The 12,291-nt window shown below is 39.8% G+C and overlaps 1 protein-coding gene across 5 annotated transcripts in view; it reads right to left on the bottom strand.

The window, feature by feature from the left end:
- The window catches only part of NSF (N-ethylmaleimide sensitive factor, vesicle fusing ATPase), a 150,319-nt gene that overhangs the window by 72,720 nt on the left and 65,308 nt on the right, over nt 1–12,291 (bottom strand). For 3 of the 5 annotated variants that reach the window (XM_086357209.1, XM_086357211.1, XM_086357210.1), the window contains exon 9: nt 805–1,004. In XM_086357209.1, coding sequence (XP_086213335.1) covers nt 805–1,004 — 200 coding nt within the window. Of the gene's footprint in view, nt 1–804; nt 1,005–10,089; nt 10,196–12,291 lie in introns of all 5 variants that reach the window. The other 2 variants (XM_086357213.1, XM_086357212.1) reach the window with 1 other exon arrangement.

The raw sequence follows: 12,291 nt of genomic DNA, 5'->3' as shown, positions 1-12,291 counted from the left end.
AAGCTTGAGAGCCAGGAAGAGTGGGTGTTTCAGTTTGAGTCTGAAGGCAGAAAAAAACTGATGTCCCAGCTCAGGGCAGTCAGGCAAAAGGAAATTCCCTCTTACTCAAGTGAGGGTAAGCCTTTTTCTTCTTTTCAGGTCTTCAACTGATGGCATATTAGCAAGGACAACTGCTTTACTTAGTCTACAGATTCAAATGGTAAACACAACCCAACCAAAACAATGTTTGACTGATGTCTGGGCACCCTAGGGCCCAGAAAACTAACACAAAATTAGCCATCCTAATTAGTAAACTCTGGTTTGATTTTTAGTTAATTTTATTTTATTTTTCTAAGATCCAAATCAAATTTTCCTTTGTGACCTAACAGCTTATACCTGTCATTCTACAGCTGAGTTGGGTCAGTGGTAAGTAAACTAGCTTTCTGCACAAGAACTTTACACATACATAATTCTATAAGTCTCTTTATGGATTTAACTTCTCTCTTTTATGATAAATGAGTTCAAGACTCTAGAAGTAATGTGAAACAAAAGTGTCACTTAAAAAGATATTCATGATATGTTTTGGGAAAACTTTTGGCTTATATCACCATCCATCTTTGTATTCTAAACATGTGGATACTGACATCTGCTCACAACATGTAACTCTCCCATAATCCCAGGTTAGTGACATAACTCGGTTCTAAATAAATTTTACTTACAATTTCTTCAAACTGTAAATTATGGCAACATGTTTTACACCAGAACTTTGGGTTTCAATCATCACATAAATGACAACAAACTTTTATTAAATTATATTAGCATTACCCTCCTTTGCTCCTCTTCAGCATCAGCAAAGAGTTTACGAATGTTAGCCTCTGACTCTCCCACATATTTGTTGAGAATTTCCGGCCCATTGACCACTTTAGGCTCTCTTGCATTCAACATCTTGCCAATCTGTCGAGCCAACAGAGTCTTACCACAACCTGGAGGCCCGTATAACAGGATGCCTTTAACATGTTTGCAGCCTAAAAGGAAAAGAGAACAGTCTTACATCAACTAAGTAAGTAAGACATCAAGATTTCCTTTCTTCATATGCATGTTAGGAAAAATACAGCAATCGCATTAACATACATTAATATCCAGGTGCTATAAACATAACAAGAATGAACTAAAGCTCTTTTTAAAATAGAATATTCCACAAACAATTCCTACACCAGTACCAATAGTTGAGGGGGAAAGCTGCCAATTAAAGGTCTTTGGAAAAGTATATCTGAATTATGATTTAGTTTAGAACAAATACTTTTAACTGTGAAAATGTCTCTTTGACTTAAATACCTAATTAGGAACTATTACTTCTTTTTCATTATCCTTCACTTTAAAGCTAGCAGGGGAAAAAGAGATCTGTTTTCAGGCAAATTTAACTCAACACAAATCTATTATGATACAATAGCTATGGAAACTATATCTTAGTCATAGAAATTACAGGTCTGCCTGTCAATACAAGTACTGGAAGAAAGGGCAGACATGTCTGAGTTGGGTGGGGACTGAGCAATCCACAGGATCCAGATGGATGTTACAGACTTTGCGGATAAAGCTGAATGCCCTATTTCACAGGACTATGCCAAGTGAGAAACCTGCTTTTCAGAACCACCAAGAAGAAAATGAAGCTTCCAAAGAACAGTGTTCAACTCTTTTTGAGGCAACCATTGCTAAATGCATTAAAGGTATCATTAACAACAAAAAATAGCAAGACTGAATGACTTAAGACTCCCTAGAATTTCTTGAGCTCACTCTATGCAAGCATTTACTCCATTTCTGAAAATTAAGAGGAACTTTGGTTTCTGTTTATTCACTCTAGGAATTCTCACCTATCTTGCAGTTTCACACTTAAGATGCTTGACTCTTTTCTTATGAGTTTCTTTATACTACACCAAAAAAGCACTCTGTGAAATAATAAATTCTTAGATTTCAAGTGTTACACTCAAAACTACAGGTGAACAGGAAATTTTCTGGAAATGGAATATAGTTAAGTTTTTATGGAAAATGTCCTCATTTGGAATGAAACCTTAAAAAACTGTATCTTTAAGAAAATTATGACAATATATTTAATGACTCACATAAAGAAAACCACAAGATTCAACCAACTCTAACTAGAAATTTTAGATTCTAAGGAGGAAGATACTTGGTGTTGCCTGTATGGCCATTGCTTCTTTGTTTCAAAAAGGGACTCCCTTTTAAATTCTTGAAAGTGATGAGATCTATGCTTATGGTTAGACTTTTAGAGACAAGGGGAACTTGGTAGAAACATATGAAGGCTTAGATTATTAACCTTCTCATCAAGAGTAAGTTCATGTTTCAAGAACTGTAGCCTATAAAATGTCTTTGCCCTTGTCCCACCCTTGGGGCATAAGGGGTAAGGAGATAAGGGGATAAGCCTTGAGCTTCTCCTAGAGGCCAACACCACCAGGCACCCTCAGGATCCAATCTACTGGGACACATCTGAAGTGAACTCTGGAAGTTCACTTCAGTTCAGTCGCTCAGTCATGTCTAACTCTTTTGTGACCCCGTGGACTGCAGCACATCAGGCCTTCCTGTCCATCACCAACTCCCAGAATTTACTCAAATTCATGTCCACTGAGTTGGTGATGCTACCCAACCATCTCATCCTCTGTTGTCCCCTTCTCCCACCTTCAATCTTTCCCAGCATCAGGGACTTTTCAAATGAGTCAGTTCTTCGCATCAGGTGGCCAAGGTATTGGAGTTTCAGCTTCAGCATCAGTCCTTCCAATGAACACCCAGGACTGATCTTTAGGATGGACTGGTTGGATTTCCTTGCAGTCCAAGATACTCTCAAGAGTCTTCTCCAACACCACAATTCAAAAGCATCGATTCTTCAGCTTTTTTTTTCCTCAGGTGCTCAGCTTTCTTTACAGTCCAACTCTCACATCCACACATGACTACTGGAAAAAACATAGCCTTGACTAGACTGACCTTTGTTGGCAAAGTAATGTCTCTGGCTTTTAGTAAGCTGTCTAGGTTGGTCATAACTTTTCTTCCAAGGAGCAAGCGTCTTTTAATTTCATGGCTGAAGCCACCACCTGCAGTGATTTTGGAGCCCCTCAAAAATAAAGTCTATCACTGTTTCCACTGTTACCCCATCTATTTGCCATGAAGTGATAGGACCAGAAGCCATGATATTAGTTTTCTGAATGTTGAGCTTTAAGCCAACTTTTTTACTCTCCTCATTCACTTTCATCAAGAGACTCTGTAGTTCTTCTTTGCTTTCTGCCATAAGGGTGGTGTCATCTGCATATCTGAGGTTATTGATATTTCTCCCAGCAATCTTAATTCCATCTTGTGCTTCATCCAGTCCAGTGTTTCTCATGATGTACTCTACATATAAGTTAAATAAGCAAGGTGACAATATACAGCCTTGATATACTCCTTTCCCTATTTGGAACCAGTCTGTTGTTCCATGTCCAGTTCTAACTGTTGCTTCCTGACCTGCATACAGATTTCTCAGGAGGCAGGTCAGGTGGTCTGGTATTTCCATCTCTTTCAGAATTTTCCACAGTTTGTGGTGATCCACACAGGCAAAGGCTTTGGCACAGTCAATAAAGCAGAAGTAGATGTTTTTCTGGAACTCTCTTGTTTTTTTGATAATCCAATAGATGTTGGTAATCTGATCTCTGGTTCCTCTGCCTTTTCTAAAACCATCTTGAACATCTGGAAGTTCACGTACTGTTGAAGCCTGGCTTGGAGAATTTTGAGCATTACTTTACTAGAGTGTGAGATGAGTGCAATTGTATGGTAAGTTTGAGCACTCTTTGGCATTGCCTTTCTTTGGGAACTCTGGAAACTGGCTCATAATCTTCCACTCCAAGCCAACCACTACTGTTTGACTTAAAACTATTTGTAAAAAACCATACCAGAGGAAAATGGAGGTGGTGGGAATGAAACAGGCACAAGGGGAGAAGACCCAGAAAGGAGAAAACAAAGACATGCTTAACACCTACAAAGTACCAGAGCTTAGCCCCATCTCCAGTCTCTTAACCTTCTCCAAGTTCCTCAACTTCCTCCTAACCACACTTCCTTCCAGTTAAGCCATACTTTCTTTCAAGGACTCTTGCTTCCTCGGCATTCTTACATTTCTGTTATACCTATCTCAGGAGCCCTGAACACAATATGACTTTATTGCACCTAAACATTGGCCACAGAGCAAGACCAGAGAAAATTACACCACTATGCTGACTGATATCCTAAGAGCTTCATGCTATCCGATTTCAGCTCTACTCTCACTGCTTCCTCAGTATTGTATGCCACCCCTCACTCGTTTCTGTTAATCTCCCATTCTCCTTAGTAATTATCCAGATCGTCACTGTTCTCAAGTGCTACCCATGTCATTAATTCTTAGGGATGATTTAGATTTCTACTTTGCACATTAAAAAAAAAATCTATCAAGAATGAATTCTGTTTAGCTCCCTGCTTCCTTTTTTTTTTTTTTTTAACACTGCAAATTTATTATCTAACAGTTCTTTAAGTCATAAGTTTGAGTGGGTTTGGGTAGCTCAGATCCATTTTTCATAAGACTGAAATCAAGGTGTGAGTCAGTGGGGTTTTGGGTAAAATCAGTTTCCAAGTATAGGCAGGTTGTTGATAGAATCCATTTCCTTGTGACTGTAACACTGCGATTCCTGTTTCTTTGCTGGCTGTCAGCTGGGGGTTCATCTTTTCTCCCAGAGGCTGCCTGTTTTCTTTTGATACTTTCCACGTGGTCTCCCTCCAGTGAGTGACTGAGTTTCTCTTATGCTTCAGATCTCTTGAGCTTCTTTTTCTGACACATCTCTCTCTTCTGCCTTCCTCTTCTGCTTTAAGCTACCTTCTGTGATTATGTTAGGCCCACCCCGATAATTCAGGTTAATCTATCTTTTGACATGATTATTAGTAACCTTAATTACATATCCAGACTCTCTTTGCATCCCTGCTTCTTCATCTACAGATTTATCTGCAGACATCTCCAGTCTCAACTTCAGCAACTGTTCTCAGAGGAGGAGTTTCCTTCCTCTTCTCCAAGGTTTAAATTGCAATTATTTGTCTTTATACTTTCTTCTCTACTAGACTGTGAACTATTCAAGGCAGGTGCTGTCTCATCAATTCTGAATTGCAAACACTCAGCATTAATATCTAGCACATAATATATACTCAATAAATAGGTGAACAAGTAAATTGTTGACATCTTTCCTACAAAACTCAGAGAAAATGGGGGGCAAGAAGATGATTTTTTTAAAAAAATTATTTGAAGCTCTTGTTTGAAAGTATTTATTTTGTATTTGAAGCTCTCCACAAAAGTATTTACTTTCATGGCTAAGATAATTTAAATACCTAAAAAAAAAATGCCTTTGGAAACACTGGGACTTTACAAATTTGGCCAAACTACATAATATCTAAGTACTAGATTTTTAACTCTGTAACTCTGTTTTTGTACGTGGGAAATGCTCAATTTAATATGTTTTGAATTAAATTAACTCAGATGTTATGAAACGAATAACCCACAAGATATTACCATGAAATTTGAAAGAAAGAGATAAAACGCACATCCATGGAACTTATATATAATCTATAATACAGATCTGTGAAATTATAGAATCTGTTCAATATAACATCAACAGGAACGTCATAAAAGCTCTAATCTGCATTAAAACCATCATTCTACCATCTTTTTTAGGATGCCAAGAAAGCACATCAAAAAATATACACTTACATGTGAAGATTTTAAAAAATCCACTTCCACAAAGGAAGCAGTTACCTGAATAAGCAGTGGAAATGGGATTTTGTTATTACTGTTATTATCATAGCTTTTTCAACTTATTAAATAAGCATTGGTCTCTAATTTTAAATGAGTCATAAAACTCTTCATAAGTAATTCCATTCAACAAAAGTGTATTAAGCTCCTGTTTGGACTAGGCACGAAACGAGGTGTTTGGGATACAAACATGAAAAAGGCAGTCCATACCTGCAGGGCATTTCTGATTTAGTAGGAAAGACAGAAATAAAAATAAGTTATCTATAATATAATATGACATTATCAGAGATGTGCATGAAATGTTTTTGGAACCTAGCCAAGAGAGACTGATCTTGCCAGGGTGATGGCAGAAAATTAGGGATGGACACAGGGGAAGGGATAACACAGAGTCTGGGCCTTGGAGGATGGCTTGAGGTTCCTAGTTGGGCAAAGGAAGGGAAATGGCAGCCTAAAGACAGAGACCAGCACTAGATCAGGCACGGCGGCATGGACCTAGAAGCTGTCCTCTCAAGACAGCCAGTCATCCCTTCCGTGGCTGGGAGCCTTGGAGGTGAGTGCCTGAATACAAGGTTGACAGGTTCCCAACTAAGACAGGCCTCAACACCATGCCAGGAGTTTTTAATCTGTTTTGTAAAAACCCAGAGGTTTCTAATCAGGGAGGCTACATAATGAGATGTGTGTTTAAAAGCTAACTCTGGTGGCAGAGCGGAGGAAGGACTAGAGAACAAAGACCAGAGGCTGGGAGTCTAGCTGGAGGAATGTTCTTAACCTTTTTCTGGGGACACTGCCTCACTGTCTGGCTTTGGGTTTTTTGCCAATTAAGCCTTCCTATCCCTCCAAGTCCTTTGGAAGCACATGAACAATTGGGTCGAGAGGCCTCAGAAGGCTGCCTCCCTACTGATGCCCCAGCTTTCCCCTGAGCTTCTCCAGAACATGAAGGCCTAGCACTGATGCTGGGAGCCTCTGATCTCTGACCGCTAGACTGTCTGACTGCCAAGCTGTACTGATTGCTGTTACTTTTTTTCCCCTTTATGTCTTACATGCCCCCTCACTACTCAGACATCAGTTCCCTGAGTTAGGGAACTACATAGCAAAGGGTAGGCACAGAGGAAGGAGAAATCAGTGGAACTGACTTGTTTAAAATGTCATGTTCTCTCATTCTATCCCTTACTTTTTTTCCCATGGAATAGTCTAGTGGACCTCCCTAGAAAAATGCCCACGTACAAAAATTTGTATGCAGTTTTGAGAAGATTCTTATATCCTCTGAGGTCCAGGCATGGAATTCAAATTAAAAATCCCTGAGTACTACAGAAGTAATCCAGACAAGAGACCAGAAATGGGAAGAGGCAACAACTGTTTGCAACTCCTACAGCTCAATTCCAGAAAAATAAATGACCCAATCAAAAAATGGGCCAAAGAACTAAATAGACATTTCTCCAAAGAAGACATACAGATGGCTAACAAACACATGAAAAGATGCTCAACATCACTCATTATCAGAGAAATGCAAATCAAAACCACTATGAGGTACCATTTCATGCCAGTCAGAATGGCTGCGATCCAAAAGTCTACAAGCAATAAATGCTGGAGAGGGTGTGGAGAAAAGGGAACCCTCCTACACTGTTGGTGGGAATGCAAACTAGTACAGCCACTATGGAGAACAGTGTGGAGATTCCTTAAAAAACTGGAAATAGAACTGTCTTATGATCCAGCAATCCCACTGCTGGGCATACACACTGAGGAAACCAGAAGGGAAAGAGACACGTGTACCCCAGTGTTCATCGCAGCACTGTTTATAATAGCCAGGACATGGAAGCAACCTAGATGTCCATCAGCAGATGAATGGATAAGAAAGCTGTGGTACATATACACAATGGTGTATTACTCAGCCATTAAAAAGAATACATTTGAATCAGTTCTAATGAGGTGGATGAAACTGGAGCCTATTATACAGAGTGAAGTGAGCCAGAAAGAAAAACACCAATACAGTATACTAATGCATATATATGGAATTTAGAAAGATGGTAACAATAACCCTGTATACGAGACAGCAAAAGAGACACTGATGTATAGAACAGTCTTTTGGACTCTGTGGGAGAGGGAGAGGGTGGGATGATGTGGGAGAATGGCATTGAAATATGTATAATATCATATATGAAACGAGTCACCAGTCCAGGTTCGATGCACGATACTGGATGCTTGGGGCTGGTGCACTGGGACGACCCAGAGGGATGGTATGGGGAGGGAGGAGGGAGGAGGGTTCAGGATGGGGAACACATGTATACTTGTGGTGGATTCATTTTGATATATGGCAAAACCAATACAATATTGTGAAGTTAAAAAATAAAATAAAATTAAAAAAAAAAAGGACTTGTTGAAAGCTTAGAAAAGGTATCAGAACTCCTGGTTCAATATTTTTGAATGTTTGCTCTGGGCACATGAAAAGCCTCCAAAAGCTTTAAGCAGAGGAATGTGACAAGAGGGACAGATGCTCCAGAGACAGAGGATGAGGCCTGGAAAGAGAACATGTGATGTAAAAATTAGGAGGTTCATGCTGATCTAGGTCAGATCATTTGGGGCTGAGGTAGGAGAAGGAAGTCAAGTAGTGTAGGCAGGAACAGACAAGAGGTAACACTTTCTGGAACTCTGGCAACCTAGAGAGGGGATTTAAGGAGAGGTGCAAGGAAACTTCTTCTGAGACTAGTGAAGTAAAGAGAAGAGGAAGTGAGCTGAGGTTCCGCCTGCTGGGTTTTGTTTATCACCTGAAGTAGGGGCTGAGGTCATCTAAAGAATGCAGGATGAGGAGATGGCACTGGTAAACATGTGAAAATTTGGAAAGAACGTGAGGAACTGGGGAAACGTGTGAGAAAGTGGGCTTGAGCAGACAGATGCCACTGGGTAAGTGAACTCAGCATAGGAAAGTCAGGTCGCTGAGGAACTCTCCTCTTTGTTGTAATTATATAAGCAACTTACAGTGTGAGGTAAGGTGTAGGTTCTTACTCAGTTCTGTAAATACAAATTTTATTAAAGCTGGCATAAGAATCTTGACTTTTGGGGTTTTAACCACTGTTTTTTCCAAAACTGAATCTTAAACTTTAGCATTGCAGGGTAAATAAAATTACCACAAAAAACCCCAAAACTATCCCCAAATCCAAAACTACCACGTGGCCTGTTCTCACCACTCTCCCTCTTAATTTCCACAAATTTTGAGGCTTTAATTTTCATTTCTAAATCATTTGCATCTTTTCTCCTTCCTCCATAATTTATGGACTAATAGTATAAGCAAAAGAGACACTGATGTATAGAACAGTCTTTTGGACTCTGTGGGAGAGGGAAAGGGTGGGATGATTTGGGAGAATGGTATTGAAATATGTATAATATCATATATGAAAAGAGTCACCAGTCCAGGTTCGATGCACGATACTGGATGCTTGGGGCTGGTGCAATGGGACGACCCAGAGGGATGGTATGGGGAGGGAGGAGGGAGGAGGGTTCAGGATGGGGAACACATGTATACCTGTGGCGGATTCATTTCGATATATGGCAAAACCAATACAATATTGTAAAGTTAAAAAATTAAATTAAAAAAAAAAATAGTGCCAAAGCATTTCTTCTCTTCATTTCCTGAGTTGTTAATTAACTGCTTATTTTAATAACTGCTTCTGTTAATCTCTTCCTAAAAACACCTAATTTTTATCTGGATGAGGCACAAATATAACACTCCTGGTTACTGTACCATAAAGGAAGGTGGTAGTGAAAACCATAATTCAGAATGGCCAAAACTGGCTTTATATACTTGGTTTTGGAATTTAAGTTGCTAATTATATCTGAATATAGGAGTAAATGAAGTTTTGGGACTGTGTTCTTTGACTCATTCAACAAGTGTGACATTAAGATGAGGTTGTTCTCTTCTGATTATTTCTCTTTCCTCAGTGAAATTAAAGATTCCAAATTATCAGCTGCTGGTGAGGATGGAATGAAGCAAGAGGTAATGTTGGATGTTTGTGGAGAAAGGAGATGAACTAGTCCTCTCAGAGAGGGGGGAAGGAAATTGACAAGACTAAGGAAATACATCCCTTCTAGGCCTCTTGGCTAAGACCAGGTGTAGACTAAGGGGATATAGAAGGAATGCCAGGAAACACTGATTCCAAGATATACTGATGCTTGCTTGATATTTGGTTCTTAAATTTAAAGTGAGGTCAAACATCATGGTTTTGTGTTTTTCTGAAGCCATATTCAAGAGTAAGCAGATAGCTGAGAAACACTTGACACACAGAACATGAGGAGCAAGGCTGTTAAGGGCGTACCGTAGGAGGGTAAAGGGCTTCTGCAATGGCTCAGCAGGTAAAGAATCCACCGCAAATGCAGGAGACACAGGAGATGTGGGTTCAATCCCTGGGTCAGGAAGATCCCCTGGGGAAGGAAATGGCAACCCACTTCAGTATTGTTGCCTGGAAAATCCCACAGACAGAGGAACCTGGCGGGCTACAGTCCACAGGATTGCAAAGAGTCGGATGCAACTGAGCACACACACAGGCGGGTAAAGGTGGTAGACCACGGAATCTAAGCTGGGTAGAGATGACAAAACAGCTGGGAGGTGACAGAGTAAATTAACTGGAAGGTCCCACAGGACTGAACTTGCTGGAGTAGGGGTGAGACGCAGGCTAAAAGAAAGCAAGGAGGAAATGGGAGGTGGCTAGAGAGCAAGAGGCTTAAAACTGAGACCCCCAAAGTCGTGGTTATTAGTCATGGTGCAGTCTTGGGTATGACCAAAGTGAGTGTTTGAGATGGAGTCAAAGAAAAGTTAAATGGAGAACTGTGAAGACAGACTGTTAGACAAATCACCAACAAGGATACTAAAGTCACCAGTGACACACAGAAAAATAAAACAATCAAGATTACAGTTAGAGGAGCAAGTAAGCCAGACAAGTTCTTTATCTGGCCCCCCTGTTCATTCTTCTCTAGCAGGGCTATTCCTGTTCTCTTCCATTTTGTTCTCCATATGTTAGGGACAATGAAAAGTATCAATGTCTATTATTGTAAAATTAATGCCTATTATTGTCTATTATTTTACATCATTATGTAAAAGCTATTAATAAAGGTACAAATAATGTTAAATGCCAGTAACATAAATACAGCAAGTGGTAATGCCATTGTTTACTAAGGATTTAAGCAAATATGACACTGGAAACTCACTGTAAGACTATATTCTGTAAATAATTTAGTGTAAGGATGGTTTGTATCTCATTCTAGAGCTCTTGTCATAAGGAATTTTTAATGATTTGCTAGAATATGAACTGCAAAGCTGAATTTCAATTATATTTCACAGTGGATATTTGTCAAATGGATGAAAGTACAGCTTGTGGTCAGGCACCAGATAGGTGAAGAATGACTGGTTTAAGCGCGTTAGAAAATAAATCATGTGAAAAATCTCAACAGAACGTTAAAAATTACTAACTTAGAGTCCCATTTTTCTGACCATTGATTCTCAGACTTAGATTTCTAAAGCTATTGTAGCTAAACAACTTCTTTAAAAACAACAACTGGAGATTAGTGTTGTCATTGGGTTGCTTAGCTTTTATTTTGCAAGGTAAAGATTTCTTAAGCAAACAAAAATATCAAACCTGACATCTTCTATCACCACCATTTAATCTAAGAAAATATATTGTACTATCAAAAGGTAGGATGGACATATAATCTCAGAATGAATAAGAGTTTTTTGTATTAGACTCAAGAGTGAGTGCTCTGGAGTCAGCTTGTCTGGGTTCAAGTCCTGGTTCTTCCACTTATAACTGGAAATAATAATAGCAACTACATCAGAATATTATGACAATTAAGGCACTTAGAAAGAGCTCATGCTGCTGCTGCTGCTAAGTTGCTTCAGTCATGTCCGACTCTGTGAGACCCCACAGACGACAGCCCACCAGGCTCCTCCGTCCCTGGGATTCTCCAGGCAAGAACACTGGAGTGGGTTGTCATTTCCTTCTCCAAGAAAGAGCTCATAAATAGGCTTAATTAATATTAGCTTATTTTTTTTTTATCACCTTGCTGCGCAGGAGTTATGAGATCCAACCAGACTGCCAACTGGTAGGTGAGAATTAAATCACTGTTGCTGCTAAGTCGCTTCAGTCGTGTCCGACTCTGTGCAACCCCATAGACGGCAGGCCACCAGGCTCCCCCATCCCTGGGATTCTCCAGGCAAGAACACTGGAGTGGGTTGCCATTTCCTTCTCCAATGCATGAAAGTGAAAAGTGAAAGTGAAGTCGCTCAGTCGCATCCGACTCTTGGCGACCCCATGGACTGCAGCCCACCAGGCTCCTCCATCCATGGGATTTTCCAGGCAAGAGTACTGGAGTGGGGTGCCATTAGGTGACTGTAAAGCCTGAAAATAAATGAAGATCTTGCTTGTGAAATTCTTTCTGAGACTGACTACTGTGACCATCTGGCCCCTTAAACACTTTATCTAAAACACCATCGTCACTGGGACACTGCAAATTACAGGACTCAT

The sequence above is a fragment of the Bos grunniens genome, chromosome 19, assembly GCF_055505025.1.
Source record: "Bos grunniens cultivar Pamir isolate PY7600 chromosome 19, Bosgru_T2T1.0, whole genome shotgun sequence".
Lineage (NCBI taxonomy): Eukaryota > Metazoa > Chordata > Mammalia > Artiodactyla > Bovidae > Bos > Bos grunniens.
Note: the sequence above shows the minus strand (reverse complement) of the source record. Positions and strands in the feature narration are given on the sequence as shown.